Here is a 23740-nt window from a genome sequence, read left to right on the forward strand (position 1 = left end):
AGTAGTCGACGGCTCATGTTAAAGCAGAATGTGGCCTGGATATTGTGTCTCGCGCTGCTTCCTCCTTCTTACCCAGTTTCATGACTGTGGCCAGCTCCGGGTAGAGGCTCAGTCAGACTCCCAAATCACAGAGTTTCTAAACCCAGAGGCGCAACATCGCGAGACTTGCGGGAACGCTTGCGAAGCAGACCAAGAAGACCGGGCTGGGGTTTCCGGTTACAGAAGTCAATGAGAGAAGTGAAATGTTCTTCCTTAGTTGTTAATTTTCTCGAAATGTAAAGGCACAACCTAGATTAAAGCTAATGTCTTAAGTAGTTGAACATGTTATTACTCCAACCTCATGAAAGTGACATACTGACACGTTTTCATTTTCGTCAAAAATACTTTCTATCGAAGGAGTGTCATTAATTTGACGGCCAGCACATGCGCAGTTCGGCGCGAGAGACCGTTAGACCCGATGAAGTATTTCTGCGCATGAGCTTAGCTAGACAACGTCGCCATGACATCGCCTACAAGCGTGATCGGGGATTTCTATTGGAGAAGCAGTTTCTGCCTATCTTTATACTGTACTATCTTTGCCTAGACGGTCATACATCATTTCTGTCAGTTAACAAATTTCCCTTTGTTAGCGGAGGTGATGGACTATAGCTGTGTTTAAAACCAGATAGGAAAAAAAAACTATTGTCTCTGAACAGACGTGGTTTATTGTTTGTTTCTTTCCGAGTGTTTACATTTTTTTTTAGTTGTTTGGATGCTCAGTCAAGGAGGCACAAGTGAGAAGATGCACAGTACCTGAGATTTTTTTTGGGGTCCACTTGTAAAATAACTAGCCTACTTCTTGATTTAAAATCATCTGTATATGGTGGCTTTTTGCTCCACTCAGGGACTGAAGGTCCCAATAAAATTGATTTAGAACATTTCAGTGGAGTCCACAACCGTCGCTCTTGGAACGTGATGATCTCACGATACAAATCGGTAAGTGTTTTGCATGTGTGGGTGCTTGGTCGAAACAGTTCTCTCGTGCACACAATTTGTGAAATAATAACTACAGTGAAAAACGTAGGCGTTTTTTTTTATATTTGGCCCAACATTACTCACCATCGATTTTTTTTATTTCAAAGAAGCTCATCATTCGGTTGTTTCTCACTGGGCACAGATGTCAGTTCAACGTCTAGTTTTCATTTACATTTGGTTGAGTTGTCAACAAACGTGAAATCAACAAAAAATGTCACCATTTGGCCCAACATTACTCACCATCTTTTTTTTCTTCTTTCAAAGACGCTCATCATTCGGTTGTTTCTCACTGGGCACAGATGTCAGTTCAACGTCTAGTTTTCATTTACATTTGGTTGAGTTGTCAACAAACGTGAAATCAACAAAAAATGTCACCATTTGGCCCAACATTACTCACCATCTTTTTTTTCTTCTTTCAAAGACGCTCATCATTCGGTTGTTTCTCACTGGGCACAGATGTCAGTTCAACGTCTAGTTTTCATTTACATTTGGTTGAGTTGTCAACTAACGTGAAATCAACAAAACATTTCACAATGTAATTGGATTTAAGTTGAAAGTTAGGTGAAAAGAATACGAAATTCCCATACGTTGATAACTTTTTTCAAATCCAATCAGTTTTCCACATTGATTCAGTGTCATCACATTTAGTTTTTTGGGTTTTAATGATGTGGAAACAAGGTTGATTCAACGCGTTTTTCCCCCAGTGGATTACTTATTGTTTTAGTCAGAAAGTAATGGAAAAACGTGACCATCTTGCTAAAACTATGGGCCTATTGATGTCTCAGTAAGTAAATTAAGCCAGAGCCAGGCATCCCTTTACATTCAGCGCTTGGTAGCCCTCTGGCAAAATCAAATGCAAAAAAATGACCTTAGGTTAGTCCCATGTAGCTCAGTTGGTAGAGCATGGCGCTTACAACGCCAGGGTTGTGGGTTCGATTCCCACGGGGGACCAGTATGAAAATGTATGCACGCACTAACTGTAAGTCGCTCTGGATAAGAGCGTCTGCTAAATGAGTAAATTGTCCCAACATCATCTTACTCTTTTCATTCTCCCACATCACATGTTACCTTAGAGACCTGTGGCAGGTCCTATAATCCAAGTGGTACAATAGCCTACACAGCCTATCACCGGAGCACAGCTATAGGATATAAAAGAATTCCTTGCATATCCATGGGAAGTAAGGGTGCTGAGGGTGCTGCAGCAACCCCTGAAAAATCACAAAGGTAGTGCACTGGGCCTTTACTAGTCCTGTATTAGTGGACAGATATAGCCATCTGTAGCTCGGGCAACAAAAACAATTCTGAACCCCCCTCCCCAATTTACACGAAATTCTTCCGCTGCTTTGTCATTCACTACATACTTTACACCCAAACCAGTGCCTACGTGAGCTTTGCAAAATAAATGTTATTCAAACATTTCATCCACACTGCTCGCGCGTGTCAACAGAAGTCTGTGTAGCCAGACGCCAATGCCACATTCAAAACAACTCGGAAATCTCAGACTTCCGACTTCAGTAAGTACAAGACAACTGGGAACTCAGAATAAAAAGTTTGTCTCCCTCCGAACTGTGCATGTGCAAGCCGTCAAATCCTTCGATATAAAGTTATTTTTGACGAAAATGAAAACGTGTCAGTTTTTCACGTTCACAAGGTTGGAGTAAAAACATGTTCAACTACTTGACATTGGCTCAAATTTAGGTTGTGCCTTGAAATTACGAGAAAATTAACAACTAAGGAAGAATTTTTCAATTCTCTCATTGACTTCTCAAAGCTTAAACACCAGCCTGGTCTGTTTGGTCTGTTTCACAAGCGTTCCCGTAAGTGTTGGGATGTTGCGCCTCTGGGTTTAGAAACTCTGTGCTCGCGCCCTCATGCCATAGACTTTAAGGTTGACTCTCTCAGGCAGGATGAAAACGACTACGTCGACCATGATCCTTTGCTAGTTATGGCTACTTTCACCACGATCCTTAGCGATTTTTTTTGGTGCCATTCGGCCCCATTCAGCAATATGGTGCGCTTCAAATTCAAATTGATGCGCCATCAGGAGTTTTCCATAGGAATATGTGGAGGACGTCAGCGCCATCACTAGCTACTGGTTTTAATGTCTATAACATATGATGTGTGCGCCATCGTGCGTGTGATCATTTTGTTTATCCCCACAAAATGCGATCATGACACGCAGGTTAACATACCAAAATGAAAGGTGAATAAATTATATTAATTTTGCGGAAGGTCGAAACACACAAGAAACATTCATGGACATTTAGCTAGCTAGCTGTTGCTAGCTAGTTTTTCCTGGAAAATGAACATTGGGTTGTTATTTTACCCGAAATGCATATCGTCCTCTTTTTAGCTGGTTCTTTGTAGAATTTTGACCCGGAGTCATACAAAATCGTGTGTTTCTCTACTCTGACGATTAATCCACAGATAAAAAGGGAAACATAATGAATGACGGAGTCAAGCACAGGAGGTAAAACACCAAAATCCAGAGTTTATTCAGTGTACATGAAATAAAGCACAGCAAGCGTCAAAACGAAACTAGCACAAGGGAAAAATCCACCTTGGCTACATACAAGGAAAGAGTAGCTCAACCGAGCTACCCACTCTCACAATGAACAATCACTCACAAAGGACAAGGGGGCAGAGGTAACACTTATACACAGACTAATGAGAGAATGAGTACCAGGTGTGTGTGATTGACAAGACAAATGGAGTGATGATAAATGGAGCGTTAGTGGCTAGTAAGCCGGTGACGACGAACGCCAAAACCTGCCCGAGCAAGGAGGAGGGGCCGCATCGGCTGAATTCGTGACAGTACCCCCACCTTGACGTGCAGCTCCAGCAGCGCGCCAACACCGGCCTCCGGGACGGCCAGGAGGACGCGGAGCAGGGCGAGTCGGATGGCGACGATAGAAGTCCCTCAACAGAGAGGGATCGAGGATATCCCTCACCGGGACCCAGCACCGTTCCTTTCGGACCATACCCTTCCCACTCCACGAGGTACTGAAGCACCTCGAATCCAGTATGGAACGGACAGAGTACGCCGGCGCCCCCTCGATGTCCAAAGGAGGTGGAGGGACCTCCCGCACCTCAGACTCCTGGAGTGGACCAGCCACCACCGGCCTGAGGAGAGACACATGAAACGAGGGGTTAATACGGTAATCAGGGGGGAGTAATAACCTATATGTGACCTTGTTGATTCTCCTCAGGACTTTGAACGGCCTTACAAACCGCAGGCTCAGCTTCCGGCAGGGCAGATTCCGGGTCAAGAGCCAGACCCAATTCCCCGGTACGAAGACTCACTGCGGTGACGGTCAGCGTTGGCCTTCTGACGACACACCACACCTCTGCGCGCCGAAACCAGTCATCCACCGCAGGAGCTTCGGTCTGGCTCTGGTGCCAAGGTGCCAGAACCGGTTGATAACCTAAAACACACTGAAATGGTGTTAGGTTCGTAGAGGAGTGGCGGAGAGAGTTCTGGGCATATTCTGCCCATGACAGGAACACCGACCACTCCCCCGGCCGGTCCTGGCAATAGGACCTCAGGAACCTACCCACATCCTGATTTACCCGTTCCACCTGCCCATTACTCTCAGGGTGGAACCCAGAGGTCAGGCTGACCGAGACTCCCAGACGTTCCATGAATGCCTTCCAGACTTTTGAAGTAAACTGGGGACCTCGGTCAGACACTATATCCTCTGGTACCCCGTAGTGCCGGAAGACGCCTCCGCAGTTTGCAGAGCCATGGGGAGACCGGGCAGAGGAAGGAGGCGGCAGGCCTTCGAAAAGTGGTCCACAATGACCAGGATGGTGGTGTTCCCTTGAGAGAGAGGCAGATCAGTTTAAAAAATCAACACTCAAATGAGACCATGGTCGTTGTGGAACTGGTAAAGGTTTTAACTTACCCGCTGGGAGGTGCCTAGGTGCCTTACTCTGGGCGCACACTGAGCAGGAGGAAACATACACCCTCACGTCCTTAGCCAAGGTAGGCCACCAGTACCTTTCGGTCAGGCAGCGCATTGTACAACCGATACCTGGGTGACCAGAGGAGGGTGACGTGTGTGCCCAGTAGATCAGACGATCACGGATAAGCGCAGGCACGTACTGCAGCCCAGCTGGACACTGCTGTGGAGATGGATCTGTGCATAATGCCTGCGCTATATCCTCGTCCATACTACCGGTGCCACAATGCATGAGTCTGGCAGTATGGGGGTATTGTCTCTGGGCCTGTCCTCTGTATCATACAGCCGGGACAGTGCGTCTGCCTTCACGTTCTTCGTACCCGTAATGTATGACAGTGTGAAATCAAACCGTGTGAAGAATAGGGCCCACCTGGCCCGGCGAGGGTTCAGCCTCCTCGCTGCCCGGATGTACTCCAGGTTACGGTGGTCCGTCCAGACAAGAAATTGGTGTTTCGCCCCCTCGAGCTAATGTCTCCACACGGTCAGAGCTCGGACAACAGCCAATAGCTCCCGATCACCAACGCCGTAGTTCTGCTCCGCCGGGCTGAGCTTCTTTGAGAAGAACGCACAGGGGCGGAGCTTGGGTGGCGTGCCCGAGCGTTGAGACAGGACTGCTCCCATCCCAACCTCAGACGCATCCACCTCCACTACGAACGGTAGTGATGGATCGGGGTGGGCCAGTACCGGGGCCGAGGTGAACAGTTCCCTCAGGTTACTGAAGGCCCTGTCAGCCTCAGCAGACCAGCGGAGCCGGGACGTTCCACCCTTCAACAGAGATGTAATGGGAGCTGCGACCTTGCCAAAGCCCCGGATAAACCTCAGATAATAGTTGGCAAAGCCAAGGAAGCGCTGCACCTCCTTTACCGTGGTTGGAGGCGGCCAATTACGCATGGCTGCAATGTGGTCGCCCTCCATCTCCACACCTGTGGTAGAAATGCGGTATCCGAGGAAGGAGACGGACTGCTGGAAAAACATACACTTTTCTGCCTTAGCATAAAGGTCATTTTCCAACAGTTGGGCCAGTACTTTGCGAACCAGGGACACATGCTCGGCGCGCACAGCGGAATACACCAAGATGTCATCGATGTAGGCCACTACACCGCGACCAAGCATGTCCCGAAACACCTCGTTCACAAAGGACTGGAAGACTGAGGGAGCATTCATCAAACCATAGGGCATCACCAGGTATTCATAATGCCCCGTGGTTGTGCTGAATGCTGTCTTCCACTCATCTCCCGCTCGGATACGCACCAGGTTGTACGCACTCCTGAGATCTAATTTAGTGAAGAAGCGCGCTCCATGCAATGACTCAACCACTGACGGAATGAGGGGGAAAGATTAACTAAATCTAATCGTCTCCTTGTTCAGTGGTCAACAGTCAATGCACGGGCGCAGACCGCTGTCTTTCTTCTTCACAAAAAATAAACTCGAGGAGGCGGGTGAAGTGGAGGGACGTATGTACCCCTGGCGCAGGGACTCGGTGATGTATGTCTCCATAGCCTCCGTCTCCGCCTGCGACAGGGGATACACATGACTCCTGGGAGGTACAGCGTCTACCCAAAGGTTTATTGCGCAATCCCCCGCCCGATGAGGTGGCAATTTAGTTGCTTTATTCTTGGAGAAAACTTGTGCCAGATCATGGTATTCGGGGGGAATGTGCACGGTGGAGGCACCGTCTGGACTTTCCACTGTGGTTGCACCAACGGAAACACCCAGACACGCTCGCGACCACCCCGTGTGAACCCTCTGCGGCCATGAGAAAGTGGGGTTGTGGAGTGCTAGCCACGGAATACCTAACACCACAGGGAAAGCAGGAGACTCAATGATGGAAAAAGTGACCTGCTCACAATGCGTCTCCTGTGTGATCATGCTGACTGGTACCGTGACTTCCTTTATCAACCCGGACCCTAATGGTCAATTATCAAGTGCTCTGATGGGGCGTGGAATGGATAGGGGAACTAATGAAATGCCCTGGCGACGTGCGAAAGTTTATCCATAAAGATCCCAGCTGCGCCTGAATCTACTAGCGCCTTACACTTGGCAAATCTCATGTAATCAGGGAAGTATATGGGTATGGTACAGTGCGCAGCAGAAGGCTCTGAACAAGTGTGGGTGCTCAATACCTGGGGTGATGTGAGAGTGCCCTGCCGGCCGCCTCCAGACCCAAAAGAGCGCTGACGACAACGTGTGGTGGAATGTCCCTTCGTGCCATCCGATTGGCACTGGCGCTGTCGTCTTCCGCTCTCTCGGTGTGTGGTACCACCAGCTCCATGAGATCTGGATCCGCGTTGGTCGGGGCGGGAACGGGCAGACCTCCTCCAGGATGTCCTCTGGTTGCCAGCAGGTTATCCAGACGAATGGACATGTCCACCAGTTCGGTAAAATACTAACTGGTGTCACGGCAGGCTAGCTCCCGTCGGACGTCCTCCCGTAGATGCCACCGGAACTGGTTGATCAGGGCCCGCTCGTTCCACCCGGATCCTGCTGCCAGAATCTGGAACTCCAGCGCGAACTCCTGTACTGTCCTCATCCCCTGCCTCAAGTGGACCAGCTGCTCACCCGCCTCTCGAGCCTCGGGCGGGTGATCGAAAACCGCCCGAAATAGGTGGGCGAACTCCCTGTAGTCTTCCAATGCGGCTCCTCCTTCTCTCCAAACCACGTTGGCCCACTCCAGTGCTTTCCCAGAGAGGCAGGAAATGAGGACGGACACCTGCTCTCGATCTGATGGCGCCGGCCTGACACTGGAGCAGTACAGCTCAAGTTGGAGAAGGAATCCCTGACATAGAGCTGGCGTCCCATCGAACGCCTGTGGTCGAGATATCTGGATCCCTCCGGGAGCTGTGATGTAGGTGGCTGGATCCGGTTGGCCAGCTGGTCTCGACGGATCAGTTCCTCTTCTCTCCAGGCATTGGACTACCTGAAGAACCCGATCCATCGCTTCCCCCAAGCTGGCCAGCATAGTGGAATGTTCCTGGACCCTTGCCACTATTCCAGGCATATGCTCCTCTCCTGCTGACTCCATAGAGGTGAGTGATTCTGTGATGAGGTGTGAATGACGGAGTCAGGCGCAGGAGGTGAAACACCGAAATCCAGAGTTTATTCAGTGTACATGAATAAAGAGCAGCAAGCGGCAAAACGAAACTAGCACATGGGAAAAATCCACCTTGGCTACATATAAGGAAAGAGTAGCTCAACCGAGCTACTCAATCTCACAATGAACAATCACTCAAAAAGGACAAGGGGGCAGAGGGAACACTTATACACAGACTAATGAGGGAATGAGTACCAGGTGTGTGTGATTGACAAGACAAGACAAGACAAGACAAATGGAGTGATGATAAATGGAGCGGTAGTGGCTAGTAAGCCGGTGACGACGAACGCCGAAACCTGCCCAAGCAAGGAGGAGGGGCTGCCTCGGCTGAATTTGTGACACATAATTCGTTTTTAGTTAACTAATTCTCTCGTTCTCTCTTTCTCTCTGAGAACCTGAGCCCTAGGACCATACGTCAGGACTACCGGGCATGATGACACCTTGCTGTCCCCAGTCCGCCTGGCCTTGCTGCTATTCCAGTTTCAACTGTTCTGCCTGCGGCTACGAAACCCCTACCTGTCCCAGACCTGCTGTTTTCAACTCTTTAATGATCGGCTATGAAAAGCCAACTGAGAGACCTGAGCCCTAGGACCATACGTCGGGACTACCGGCCGTGGTGACTCCTTGCTGTCCCCAGTCCGCCTGGCCTTGCTGCTATTCCAGTTTCAACTGTTCTGCCTGCGGTTATGGAACCCCTACCTGTCCCAGACCTGCTGTTTTCAACTCTTAATGATCGGCTATGAAAAGCCAACTGAGATTTATTCCTGATTATTATTTGACCATGCTTGTCACTTATGAACATTTTTGAACATCTTGGCATGGTTCTGTTATAATCTCCACCCGGCACAGCCAGAAGAGGACTGGCCACCCCTCATAGCCTGGTTCCTCTCTAGGTTTCTTCCTAGGCTTTCGCCTTTCTAGGGAGTTTTTCCTAGCCACCGTGCTTCTACACCTGCATTACTAGCTGTTTGGGGTTTTAGGCTGGGTTTCTGTACAGCACTTCGAGATATTAGCTGATGTAAGAAGGGCTATATAAAATAAAATTGATTGAAAATTGATTGAGTTAATATTTGATTAATCTCTCCTCTTTTGTCTTTCAAGCATCCACGTGGGTTTGTGTGTTCGCGATAGCCAATAAGCAGGGAAATTGTGGAGCGTCTTAAATAGAACCGCGCGAGCGGTGTGGGTGAATTGATTGAATAACATGTATTTGTACATTTATTTTGCAACGCTTGCACATGCAACATGGCTGGTGTGGTTTGCATGTAAAATAGAACTTGGTTCTATTTGAAAGGCTTGAGGCGCTGCAAGTCCAGCCTCTCCTATCTACTCATTGGTTTTCAGGACCATACAATCCCACGTGGGTATTTGAAAAATTAACGAGGAGAGATTAATCATAACTAACTAAAAACTAAGTAGGTTTCCTAAATAAGTCTATTCAACACACTGTTGTTAGAATTTTGATATCACAAACTGAGTTTGTGTGATAAGCAGTTTTAGGAGGACATTTCATCCACCCCCCCACCCCGCGCTTCCTTCAATCGGTTGGCTGCCATCTGACAATCGGTTGGCTGCCATCTGGCCCATAGAAACTACACCTAACTATATCAAAACTATAGTTTGATGAGTTACATTATTATCAATTGCCTTGTGAATGAAGACACTGCAACGCAGCGTGAGTAATTGACAAAGAATGGAACGGAGCTTACCAAAAAGCAACTTTTTCAAATGCAGGTAATACGTTTTGATCTGAAAGAGCAGGCTCTAAGGTTTCTAAAACACTTACATTTACCAAACAACTCTTAAAATTAAGGCATGGGCTCTATTTCAAAATATAACTACAGTGAGGGAAAAAAGTATTTGATCCCCTGCTGATTTTGTACGTTTGCCCACTGACAAAGACATGATCAGTCTATAAGTTTAATGGTAGGTTTATTTGAACAGTGAGAGACAGAATAACAACCAAAAAATCAAGAAAAACGCATGTCAAAAATGTTATAAATTGATTTGCATTTTAATAAGGGAAATAAGTATTTGACCCCTCTGCAAAACATGACTTAGTACTTATTGGCAAAACCCCTGTTGGCAATCACAGAGGTCAGACGTTTCTTGTAGTTGGCCACCAGGTTTGCGCACATCTCAGGAGGGATTTTGTCCCACTCCTCTTTGCAGATCTTCTCCAAGTCATTAAGGTTTCGAGGCTGACGTTTGGCAACTCGAACCTTCAGCTCCCTCCACAGATTTTCTATGGGATTAAGGTCTGGAGACTGGCTAGACCACTCCAGGACCTTAATGTGCTTCTTCTTTAGCCACTCCTTTGTTGCCTTGGCCGTGTGTTTTGGGTCATTGTCATGCTGGAATACCCATGCACGACCCATTTTCAATGCCCTGGCTGAGGGAAGGAGGTTCTCACCCAAGATTTGACGGTACATGGCCCCGTCCATCGTCCCTTTGATGCCGGGAAGTTGTCCTGTCCCCTTAGTAGAAAAACACCCCCAAAGCATAATGTTTCCACCTCCATGTTTGACGGTGGGGATGGTGTTCTTGGGGTCATAGGCAGCATTCCTCCTCCTCCAAACACGGCGAGTTGAGTTGATGCCAAAGAGCTCCATTTTGGTCTCATCTGACCACAACACTTTCACCCAGTTCTCCTCTGAATCATTCAGATGTTCATTGGCAAACTTCAGACGGGCCTGTATATGTGCTTTCTTGAGCAGGGGGACCTTGCGGCGCTGCAGGATTTCAGTCCTTCACGGCGTAGTGTGTTACCAATTGTTTTTTTGGTGACTATGGTCCCAGCTGCCTTGAGATCATTGACAAGATCCTCCCGTGTAGTTCTGGGCTGATTCCTCACCGTTCACATGATCATTGCAACTCCACGAGGTGAGATCTTGCATGGAGCCCCAGGCAGAGGGAGATCAACAGTTATTTTTTGTTTCTTCCATTTGCGAATAATCGCACCAACTGTTGTCACCTTCTCACCAAGCTGCTTGGCGATGGTCTTGTAGCCCATTCCAGCCTTGTGCAGGTCTACAATATTTGCCCTGACATCCTTTGTGAGCTCTTTGTTCTTGGCCATGGTGGAGAGTTTGGAATCTGATTGATTGATTGCTTCTGTGGACAGGTGTCTTTTATACAGATAACAAGCTGAGATTAGGAGCACTCCCTTTTTTTTAATTTTTTTTATTTCACCTTTATTTAACCAGGTAAACCAGTTGAGAACAAGTTCTCATTTACAAGATAAAGCAAAGCAGTGCGATAAAAACAACAACACAGAGTTACATATGGGGTAAAACAAAACAAAGCCAAAAAATAAATAAAAATACAACAGAAATACATATATATACAGTGTGTGCAAATTTAGCAAGTTATGGAGGTAAGGCAATAAAATAGGCTATAGTGCAAAATAATTACAATTAGTATTAACACTGGAATGATAGATGTGCAAGAGATGATGTGCAAATAGAGATACTGGGGTACAAATGAGCAAAATAAATAACAATATAGGGATGAGGTAGTTGGGCGGGCTAATTTCAGATGGGCTGTGTACAGGTGCAGTGATCGGTAAGGTGCTCTGACAACTGATGCTTAAAGTTAGTGAGGGAGATAAGTGTCTCCAGCTTCAGAGATTTTTGCAATTTGTTCCAGTCATTGGCAGCAGAGAACTGGAAGGAATTGCGGCCAAAGGAGGTGTTGGCTTTGGGGATGACCAGTGAGATATACCCGCTGGAGCGCAGACTACGGGTGGGTGTTGCTATGGTGACCAATGAGCTAAGATAAGGCGGGGATTTGCCTAGCAGTGATTTATAGATGGCCTGGAGCCAGTGGGTTTGGCGACCGAATATGTAGTGAGGACCAGCCAACAAGAGCGTACAGGTCACAGTGGTGGGTAGTATATGGGGCTTTGGAGACAAAACGGATGGCACTGTGATAGACTACATCCAATTTGCTGAGTAGAGTGTTGGAGGCTATTTTGTAAATGACATCGCCGAAGTCAAGGATCGGTAGGATAGTCAGTTTTACGAGGGCATGTTTGGATTAAGAGTGTGCTCCTAATCTCAGCTCGTTACCTGTATAAAAGACACCTGGGAGCCAGAAATCTTTCTGATTGAGAGGGGTCAAATACTTATTTCCCTCATTAAAATGCAAATAAATTTATAACATTTTTGACATGCATTTTTCTGGATTTTTTTGTTGTTATTCTGTCTCTCACTGTTCAAATAAACCTACCATTAAAATTATAGACTGATCATTTCTTTGTCAGTGAGCAAACGTACAAAATCAGCAGGGGATCAAATACTTTTTTCCCTCACTGTAATTCTATCCTCCTGATTCCTGCTTACAAGCAAAAACTAAAGCAGGAAGTACCAGTGACTCGCTCAATACGGAAGTGGTCAGATGACGCAGATGCTACGCTACAGGACTGTTTTGTAGTAGGATTCAATCTTAGTCCTGTATTGATGCTTTGCCTGTTTGATGGTTCGTCTGAGGGCATAGCAGGAATTGCAATAAGTGCATCGACGACGTCCCCACATTGACCGTACGTACATATTCCAACCAGAAGCCATGGATTACAGGCAAAATCCGCACCGAGCTAAAGGCTAGAGCTGCCGCTTTCAAGGAATGGGACACTAATCCGGACGCTTACAAGAAATCCCGCTATGCCCTCAGACGAACCATCAAACAGGCAAAGCGTCAATACAGGACTAAGATTGAATCCTACTACACCGGCTCTGACGCTTGTCGTATGTGGCAGGGCTTGCAAACTATTACGGACTACAAAGGGAAACCCAGCCGCGAGCTGCCCAGTGACGCGAGCCTACCAGACGGGCTAAACGCCTTTTATGCTCGTTTCGAGGCAAGCAACACTGAAGCATGCTAGAGAGAACCAGCTGTTCCGGACGACTGTGTGATCACGATCTCCGTACCCGATGTGAGCAAGACCTTTAAACAGGTCAACAGTCAGAATAATAGTAGAGAGAATGATTTATTTCAGCATTCCCAGTGGGTCAGAAGTTTACTCAATTAGTATTTGGTAGCATTGCCTTTAAATTGTTTAACTTGGGTCAAACGTTTTGGGTAGCCTTCCACAAGCTTCCCACAATAAGGTAGGTGAATTTTGGCCCATTCCTCCTGACAGAGCTGGTGTAACTGAGTCAGGTTTGTAGGCCTCCTTGCTCGCACACGCTTTTTCAGTTATGCCCACAAATGTTCTATAGGATTGAGGTCAGGGCTTTATGATGGCCACTCCAATACCTTGACTTTGTTGTCCTTAAGCCATTTTGCCACAACTTTGGCATGGGGTCATTGTCCATTTGGAAGACCCATTTGTGACCAAACTTTAACTTCCTGACTGATGTCTTGAGATGTTGCTTCAATATATCCACATAATTTTCCTTCCTCATGATGCCATCTATTTTGTGAAGTGCACCAGTCCCTCCTGCACCAAAGCACCCCCACAGCATGATGCTGCCACCCCCGTGCTTCACAGTTGGGATGGTGTTCTTCGGCTTGCAAGCACCCCCCTTTTCCTCCAAACATAACGATGGTCATTATGGCCAAACAGTTCTATTTTTGTTTCATCAGACCAGAGGACATTTCTCCAAAAAGTACGATCTTTGTCCCCATGTGCAGTTGCAAACCGTAGTCTGGCTTTTTTATGGCGCTTTTGGAGCAGTGGCTTCTTCCATGACGGCTGCGTGGTCCCATGGTGTTTATACTTGCGTACTATTGTTAGATGAACGTGGTACCTTCATGCGTTTGGAAATTGCTCCCGAGGATGAACCAGACTTGTGGAGGTCTACCATTTTTTTTCTGAGGTCTTGGCTGATTTCTTTTGATAAGTGTATGTAAACTTCCGACTTCAACTGTATATATCTGGCTTATATCTTGCTGGATGTCCAATCAAGCTGTGCTCGGTGTCAAGATGGGAGAGTGAGAAATATAGCTCTGTTTGTTTGTTTTCTGTGTCCTTCACGTGTGTTATTATATGTTATTGCTTTCCTCGTGGCAAGTGTACGAGAGTGTCTGTGTGTGTGTGTCAGAAAGAGAGAGAGAGAGTGTGTGTAATTTAGTGACAGAGTGCTGCCTCTCTCTCTCTCACTAAATTATCTATGACCAGCACTACATCATTCAGAGTACTACTGACACACACTTTACATGCCTTTGCCTCTGTTCTCTCTCTCTCTCTCGCTCTCTTCTCTCTCTCTCTCTCGCTCTTGCTCTCGCTCTCTCTTGCATATTGTATACATTGTTGCTTTGGCAATATTGACGCAATGTTTTTCATGCCAATAAAGCAGCTTGAATTTGAAGAGGAGAGGAGAGAGAGAGAGAGAGAGAGAGAGAGAGAGAGAGAGAGAGAGAGAGAGAGAGAGAGAGAGAGAGAGAGAGAGAGAGAGAGAGAGAGAGAGAGAGAGAGAGAGAGAGAGAGAGAGAGAGAGAGAGAGAGAGAGAGAGAGAGAGAGAGAGAGAGAGAGAGAGAGAGAGAGAGAGAGAGAGAGAGAGAGAGAGAGAGAGAGAGAGAGAGAGAGAGAGAGAGAGAGAGAGAGAGAGAGAGAGAGAGAGAGAGAGAGAGAGAGAGAGAGAGAGAGAGAGAGAGAGAGAGAGAGAGAGAGAGAGAGAGAGAGAGAGAGAGAGAGAGAGAGAGAGAGAGAGAGAGAGAGAGAGAGAGAGAGAGAGAGAGAGAGAGAGAGAGAGAGAGAGAGAGAGACTCTCTCTCTCCACCTATCCCCCAGGATTTTTCTCTCAAATTCAAGCTGCTTTATTGCCATGAAAAACATTACCAAAGCAACAATGTATATAATATAAAATGGTAGTAAATAATAATAAAAAATAATAATAATAACAACAACAATAAAATGGTAAGTCAATAGTAGAAATATAATACATATAAAAGACTAAACATGGAAAATGAAACTATAACTAACGTATAACTAACTAACTGTCATTCTCACCATTACATCAGTACTACAACTATCATGATCATTACTACTACTACTACCAACACCATCATTAAACTGCTTCATTACCATCACCCCTACTACCCGTACCACTACTATTTGGAATAATAATCACAGTAATAATAGTAATAACAATAATACTAATAATAAGTAAGTTACTGCTTACTATGCAGATGTTATTATTCAGTTTCCCTCAGGCTATGGCAGGCAAATACATATTTGGCTGCAAGAGGAGCCGTTGCTCCTTCGCCCATGAGTATTTTTTGTTTTTCCTCTGCGTTTAATAAGTTAGAATTTGGAATAAATGTAGTAATTTCTGTGAATAATGAATCTCTTTGTGAGGAATATTTCTCACAGTAAAGGAGAAAGTGCATCTCTGTTTCTACCACCCCTGTCGTGCAGTTACCACATACACGCTCCTCTTTGGGTAGCCATGTCTTTTTATGTCTGCCGGTTTCTATTGCCAATTGGTGGTCACTCAGCCTGTACCTGGTAAGGATCTGTCTCTGCTTCGTATTTCTGACAGAGATAATCAGCCTATTCATATACTCTGTTTAGGGCCAGATAGCAATTTAGTCGGCTTTGGGATTTTGTTTAGTTGTTCCAATGTTGTAAATATGAGTCCTTTGATTGGTTCATGATTTTGTTTATTTGAATTCTTTCTTTTGAAGCAGTGCTGGTGTCAGCTTGGTTGGTTAGGTTCAACACCAGCTGACTGAGAGGGCTCGTTTCTGGGCTCAGCTCTTGGATTTGAAGTGCTTTCAATTGGAGACTTGTATTTGGACATTAATTTAGGTGTAGCCACATTTTTAATGATATTTTTGGTGTTTTCATTACCACTGGAAACTGGTTCAATTCTGCCCTACATGCAATAGTTGGTGTATTCTTTTGGACAGAATTCAATTGGATGTTTGTCCCACATTTTAAAGTCCAGTTCATTGAGTGGCCCCCAAACCTCACTTCCGTAAAGAGCTATTGGTAAGATTACGCTGTCAAATATTTTGGTCCAGATTGTAATTGGATAATTTCTTTTTTATTGCATACAATGCTCTGCTGGCTTTTTCTTTGAGTGCATTCTCTGCCATATTAAAGTTTCCCAATGCAGATATGGTCAGACCAAGGTATGAGTCATTTTTAGTGTATTCAATTATGGTGTTGTTCAAGGTGAAATTATATTTGTGTTTATAATAATAATAATAATAATAATAATATATAATATAATAATAATAATAAATGTTTCTGACATCTGTTTTTTTTCTGGAATGTCATGGTTTCGTTATTTTTGTATTTTTTTACTGCCAGGGCCCAATTATGCCAATATTGCTCTAGAATGTTAAGGTTATGTTGAAGACCTTCTTTGGTTGGTGATAGAATAACCAAATCAACAGCATTTGGCAGGTATTTTACCTCTGTGTCAAATAGTGTGAGTCCTATTTGGTCCATTTATATAAATGTTGAAAAGGTTTGGACTCAAACTGCAGCCTTGTATCACACCTAGACATTATTGCGCACATGTTTTCTGTGTACATACATTTTATTAAGTCATACACCTTACCACAAAGCCCACTTTGGAGAATTTTTAAGAATAGACCTTCGTGCCAAATAGAATCAAATGCTTTTTTAAAGTCAATAAAGCAAGCAAAGACTTTGCCCTCTTTTTTTGGTGGACGTGTTTATTAATTTGTGTGTATACGGTGTATATGTGGTCAGTAGTGCGATTGTTAGGGACAAAGCCAATTTGACGTTTACTTATTTTTAAAAAATCTTGAAGAAAGGTTTGGGTTCTTGAATTCAAAAATGCTACAGAAAACCTTTCCCAAGTTGCTGTTTACGCAATTTCCCCTGTAATTATTGGGGTCTGATTTGTCTCCACTTTTGTGGATAGGGGAGATGAGCCCCTGGTTCCAGACATCAGGAAAGCAGCCAGAAATTAGTACCATGTTGAACAATTTAAGCACAGCATTTTGCACCCCATGTGTGCTGTTTTTCAACATTTCATTTCTGATGTTATCTAGACCACAAGCCGCCTTTGGTTTTATACATTTTAGCTTTTCATTTAGTTCTTGTTGGGTTATTGGGTAATCTAATGGATTTTGGTTGTTTTTAATGACTGATTCTAGGATGTTCTATTTTTTAAATAATTTTTCTAATTGGTTATGTTGAAATTCTTTTTGTGGGATGTTTTTGTATAAATTATATTTTCCAAATTCCTTCATCTTGTATGGCTAATTATTGTGGCTTCGTCGTGCTTAAATTGTTCCACCTGTCCCAGAACTGATTTTGGTCAATTGCGTTTTTCAATTTCATCAAGTGTCTTATTGGTATAATTCAATTTCTTGTGTTTATACTGTTTCAAAGTATTCATAGCGTAGCTCTGGGTTGTTTTGCTGCTTATGTTTTCATTTGACATTTGTTTTAGGTGTTTTCTAATTGTTTTACATTCGTTATCAAACCATTTTACAGAAAGGTTTTATTTTTTGTTTCTGATGTTGCATTTCTTTGGTTTTCTCAAATTAGCTTTTGATGCTGCTTTTTGGAATATGCAATTGATGTTTTGAGTAGCCGAATTGACACCTTCTTTATTGTTTTGAAATTGTGAGTTATTGAAGACCTGTATAGAGTTCATCATTTCATTTGAGTTCAATGTTTCAATGAATTTCTCTGCACTGTTTGGAGCCCATCTGTATGATTGGTTCATGTTGTAGAGTTTATTGGGCTGTTTCTTTAAATGAGTATTGCTGGTTAATTTCTATAGAAACACGTTGATCTGACTGTGATCTGACAATGGTGTCTGTGGTCTGACAGTGAATGCACTAATGGAGAAGGGGTCCATGTCAATGATGGCATAATCGACTACACTTGTCCCAAGAGCTGAGCAGTAAGTAAACCGACCTAAAGTGTCCCCTCTGATTCTACCATTAAGCATGTACAGGCCTAAGGCTCGATAGAGATGCACTAACTCCTTCCCGTTTTTGTTCAGTATTTGGTCAGGACTGTTTCTATTATTTATAACAGGACTACTGTACAAGGAGGGGTGTCCAAATATGTGGTGGTTACCTCCCGCATCAGTGTAGTCTGGCTCAGAACCTGTCCTCGCATTGAAATCAAAATAAAGAAGCACTTTACCCTCTGCCTGAAATGAAATTATTTCTGTATGGAGATTGCCCAAAAACTGCTCATCAGAATATGATGAATCTGAAGGAGGAGCATAAGCTGCACATATGTATACATCGTCACAATAGATTGTACCTTTGTTACGTTTATGCCAAGTGTGGTTAGTCCCTTTTTTTCATTTCATTTAGTGCCAAGTCCTGCTTATGCCAAATGATGATTCCCGACCCTGTTTAACATTTGTATGTTTGATTGATGGTAGTAAACTTTCTCTATAGCCTGTGGGACACTGAATATCAATGTCTCCACGACACCATGTTTCCAGTAGGATTATGATGGCCTGTCCCTTGATGTTTTTAAGAAATTCTGCATTTGTTTTTTTAGAACCAAAATGCGAAGAGGATAGGCCCTGGATATTCCAAGAGCTGATAGTTAATGATCTCATTTATAATAAGTGATATTCACTGGTTTGAGTAAAGTGTATATATAATAATAATAAACACTACCAGTCAACAGTTTGGACACACCTACTCATTCCAGGGTTTTTCTTAATTCTTACTATTTTCTACATTGTAGAATAATAGTGAAGACATCAAAACTATGAAATAACACATATGGAATCTTGTAGTAACTAAAATATATTTGAGAATGACAGAATTGGTCTTCACAAAGTTTGCTGCTTCAGTGTTTTTAGATATTTTTCTCAGATGTTACTATGGTATACTGAAGTATAATTACAAGCATTCCATAAGTGTCAAAGGCTTTTATTGACAATTACATTACGTTTATGCAAAGAGTCAATATTTGCAGTGTTGACCCTTCTTTTTCAAGACCTCTGCAATCCGCTCTGGCATGCTGTCAATTAACTTCTGGGCCACATCCTGACTGACTGATGGCAGCCCATTCTTGCATAATCAATGCTTGGAGTTTGTCAGAATTTGTGTGTTTTTGTTTGTTCACCCGCCTCTTGAGGATTGACCACAAGTTCTCATTGGGATTAAGGTCTGGGGAGCTTCCTGGCCATGGACCCAAAATGTCGATGTTTTGTTCCCCGAGCCACTTAGTTATCACTTTTGCCTTATGGCAAGGTGCTCCATCATGCTGGAAAAAGCATTGTTCGTCACCAAACTGTTCTTGGATGGTTGGGAGAAGTTGCTCTCGGAGGATGTGTTGGTACCATTCTTTATTCATGGCTGTGTTCTTAGGCAAAATTGTGAGTGAGCCCACTCCCTTGGCTGAGAAGCAACCCCACACATGAATGGTCTCAGGATGCTTTACTGTTGGCATGACACAGGACTGATGGTAGCGCTCACCTTGTCTTCTCAGGACAAGCTTTTTTCCGGATGGCCCAAACAATCGGAAAGGGGATTCATCAGAGAAAACGAATTTACCCCAGTCCTCAGCAGTCCAATCCCTGTACCTTTTGCAGAATATTAGTCTGTCCCTGATGTTGTTCCTGGAGAGAAGTGGCTTCCTCGCTGCCCTTCTTGACAACAGACCATCCTCCAAAAGTATTCGCCTCACTGTGCGTGCAGATGCACTCACACCTGCCTGCTGTCATTCCTGAGCAAGCTCTGCACTGGTGGTGCCCCGATCCCTCGGCTGAATCAACTTTAGGAGACAGTCCTGGCGCTTGCTGGACTTTCTTGGGTGCCCTGAAGCCTTTTTCACAACAATTTAACCTCTCTCCTTGAAGTTCTTGATGATCCGATAAATGGTTGACTAAGGTGCAATCTTACTAGCAGCAATATCCTTGCCTGTGAAGCCCTTTTTGTGCAAAGCAATGTGATGAGTTCAGCTTCTACTTTTAGGGTAGCAAACATAATCACCAGAAGCCTGGAGGCTTGAATCATTGCCTTGTATCAATACAGTTCCATTATTGCATAAGTTGACTGTTTAATGTGTTGCTCTGGTAGCTTCTTCAAAAATGCTGATCTGACAGCCTTGGCTGATGCCTCTCTTTTTTGAGAAAGGGAATTGGTTGCAAATAACCCTTTTCCATATGTGCCCTCGTTTGGTATTAAATATTACATTTGCTTTTGTTTTGCAACTGGTAAGATTTGCAAACAGGCATTCATGGTTCTGTCCCATCATCAACTTTTCTTAGCTTTCTCTGTCTGGATGTCTGGTGGGTAAACAATTTCCATAGCAACGCTGGTGATGTTGGCTACAATGTTGCAATAGAAGCCTACCTTTTCCAAAACAGTGTTGTTTCTTGCATTATTGTCTAGTGTCTTTAGAGGACTGTTTTACTTTGGTGTCCTTTGTATTTTGTCCTTCTTTTGTCTTTCTGTTGTGTTGTTAACTAGCTATTTTTTTGTTAGCTAGCTTCTTTTAGGAGAGTCCCTAGCAACTGCTTAGCAACTGGTAAACAATCCAGCTAGCTAAGATAACTGCACAATTTTATACAAATGTATATTTTTTCACAAGCCCATTTTCATCATTTGCTGTTTTGTCTCTCATTCAGTCTTGCAGTTTTCATTTGTTTTTTTCCAATGTATTTCACTCTAAAAACCAGCTGAGACTGTTGTCTGTCAGTGAGTAGGTCTGTCTGTCTGTCTCTTTGGCCACGTGGCCATTAGTCGTAATGATTTAGTTCTGGTCCTAAAAAGCTGCAATAGAGATTTGAAACCAATTACATACCTATGCACAACTGGAGCAGCTGAAAGGTAGGAAAGTCAGTCAGTCAGTGGTCTCTTTAGCCACTGGTCAGTGATTTTACTGAAGGTTACAAGAACTTCCGACGTGAGTTCCATTCTGGAACGTTCCACATTCCACATAAGAGTTCCACATGAGAGCATCAAAGTGTTTCTCTGAGCCGCTGTTAAAGCGTCTCTTCTGCCCCTCCCCTTTTAATTCTGCCAGTTGATGCGTCTAAGTGTTCCTCTGAGCCGCTGTTAAAGCATCTGTTCTGCCCCTCCCCTTTCAATTCTGCCAGTTGATGCGTCAAAGTGTTCCTCTGAGCCGCTGTTAAAGCGTCTGTTCTGCCCCTCCCCTTTTAAGTCTGCCAGTTGATGTTTAAAACTCTCCCTGGAGAATAATCCCACAATGGACGGTGGTAATCTCAAATTCAGGACACGACAACGTAACACAGCCACAGGGACAGCTAAAGCTGGCCACACACGTGAATACTGAGGAGAAATAAAAAAACACAAGTAGGTTGGAGATTGTTGATTGTTGCACGTCATACCTAGGATCAAATACTATTGAAATTATTTCAAATACTTTATCAGTGCTTGATTGAGTTTGCCTGTTGCTACGTAACGAATAGTGCAAAACCCCGCCCACGTGACACTGCAGGCAGACTAAAGAAAACGCTCAAATAAAACATGTATGTTGCACATATACAATAAAATGTATATAGAAAAGCTATAAGATATATAAATATAGTTTATATGTATTTAAAAGTTATTCCTAGAGATGTCTGTGGAAGCTACTGGATATCTACCTCATGCCAACTTCTTCCTATGTTTCCCACACGTTCCCATGTGGGGAGGTATTTTGGTGCGGGACAGGAAGTGAGGGTGCAGAGTTACAGATTTTGCATTCCCCTGGGGCCACGTTCAGTTGCAAAACATTCTTGAACGTTGCAGATAGAAATGCCATGAATAGAGCTGACGTGATTCCTTATTCTACGTCGGAAAAGGCATGTTTTGTTCTATATAGCACATTTCTATCTGAATGTTCTAAAACGTTGCGTCCTGCTGAACCTGTCCCAGGCTCAGATGTCGAGGGAGGGATCAGGTATCGTGTCTAGACGACCAGCTGTGCATCTTCACTCTGTCCCCCTCCCTCTGGCATCAGGGATACATTCAGTAGAACACACAATTTTTTAACGTTCAGCTAGAAATATGCTATGTAGAACAAACATGCCTCTCTGACATGTAGTCTGTCTTGACAGAACTAGTCTGTTTGGTAACATCGCTAATATACCAGACACTAACTAAAGGTAAGAGACAGAGCTAGTCTGTTTGGTAACATCGCTAATAGACCAGACACTAACTAGAGGTAAGAGACAGAACTAGTCTGTTTGGTAACATTGCTAACAGACCAGACGCTAACTAGAGGCAAGAGACATAACTAGTCTGTTTGGTAACTTCACTAATAGACCAGACATTAACTAGAGGTAAGAGACAGAACTAGTCTGTTTGGTAACATCGCTAATAGACCAGACACTAACTAGAGGTAAGAGACAGAACTAGTCTGTTTGGTAACATCGCTAATAGACCAGACATTAACTAGAGGCAAGAGTCAGAACTAGTCTGTTTGGTAACATCGCTAATAGACCAGACACTAACTAGAGGTAAGAGACAGAACTAGTTGTTTGGTAACATCGCGAATAGACCAGACACTAACTAGAGGTAAGAGACAGAACTAGTCTGTTTGGTAACATCGCTAACAGACCAGACACTAACTAGAGGTAAGAGACAGAACTAGTCTGTTTGGTAACATCGCTAACAGACCAGACACTAACTAAAGTCTATTAATCTAAAGTGGAAGTTGGGAGAGTTATATATGAGTGTTTCAGTGAAACGTGAGGGAGGCCCCGCTCTCTCGCTTTCCCAGATGCTTAGTTAATTTAATTCCGATCTCCTTTGCATTATTGTAGCCTTTTCTGTAGCCTGTCAACTATGTGTCTGTCTATCCCTGTTCTCTCCTCTCCGCACAGGCCATACAAACGCTTCACACGGGGTGGCTGCTGCCACTCTAATCTGGTGGTCCCTGCGCGCACGACCCACGTGGAGTTCCAGGTCTCCGGTAGCCTCTGGAACTGCCGTTCTGCGGCCAACAAGGCAGAGTTCATCTCAGTCTATGCCACCCTCCAGTCCCTCGACTTCTTGGTGCTGACGGAAACATGGATTACCACTGAAAACACTGCTACTCCTAATGCTCTTTCCTCGTCTGATATTGTGTTCTCACATACCCCGAGAGCATCTGGTCAGCGCGGCGGTGGCACAGGAATCCTCATCTCTTCCAAGTGGACATTCTCTCTTTTCCCCCTGACCCATCTGTCTATCTCCTCATTTGAATTCCATGCTGTCACAGTCACTAGCCCATTCAAGCTTAACATCCTTGTCATTTATCGCCTTCCAGGTTCCCTTGGAGAGTTCATCAATGAGCTTGACGCCTTGATAAGTTCCTTTCCTGAGGATGGCTCACCCCTCACAGTTCTGGGTGACTTTAACCTCCCTACATCTGCCTTTGACTAATTTCTCTCCTTATTTCCACTCCTTTCCTCTTTTGACCTCACCCTCACACCGTCCCCCCCTACTCACAAGGCACGCAATACGCTTGACCTCATCTTTACTAGATGCTGTTCTTCTACTAATCTCACTGCAACTCCCCTCCAAGTCTCCGACCACTACTTCGTATCCTTTTCTCTCTTGCTCTCCTCCAACACTACTCACTCTGCCCCTACTCAGATGGTAATGTGCCGTCGCAACCTTCACTCTCTCTCTCCCGCTACTCTCTCCTCTTCCATCCTATCATCTCTTCCCTCTGCTCAATCCTTCTCCCTCCAATCTCCTGATTCTGCCTCCTCAACCCTCCTCTCCTCCCTCTCTGAATCTTTTGACTCTCTATGTCCCCTATCCTCCCGGCCG

The 23740-nt window shown here is 44.5% G+C and overlaps 1 protein-coding gene and 1 non-coding gene across 7 annotated transcripts in view; both read left to right on the top strand.

Moving 5' to 3' along the window:
- Positions 1 to 579: 579 nt before the first annotated feature.
- LOC121532059 (ATP-binding cassette sub-family C member 8-like) overlaps positions 580 to 23740 on the top strand; it is a 168425-nt gene continuing 145264 nt past the window's right edge. For all 6 annotated transcript variants that reach the window (XM_045227177.1, XM_045227178.1, XM_045227180.1 and 3 more), the window contains exon 1: positions 580 to 975. In XM_045227177.1, coding sequence (XP_045083112.1) covers positions 955 to 975 — 21 coding nt within the window. In that variant the 5' untranslated portion in view covers positions 580 to 954. The remainder of the gene's footprint in view (positions 976 to 23740) is intronic.
- On the top strand, positions 1892 to 1965 carry trnav-uac. The gene has a single exon. It is a non-coding gene; the product is annotated as a tRNA-Val (tRNA).

Source organism: Coregonus clupeaformis, chromosome 19, assembly GCF_020615455.1.
Source record: "Coregonus clupeaformis isolate EN_2021a chromosome 19, ASM2061545v1, whole genome shotgun sequence".
Taxonomy (NCBI): Eukaryota; Metazoa; Chordata; class Actinopteri; order Salmoniformes; family Salmonidae; genus Coregonus; species Coregonus clupeaformis.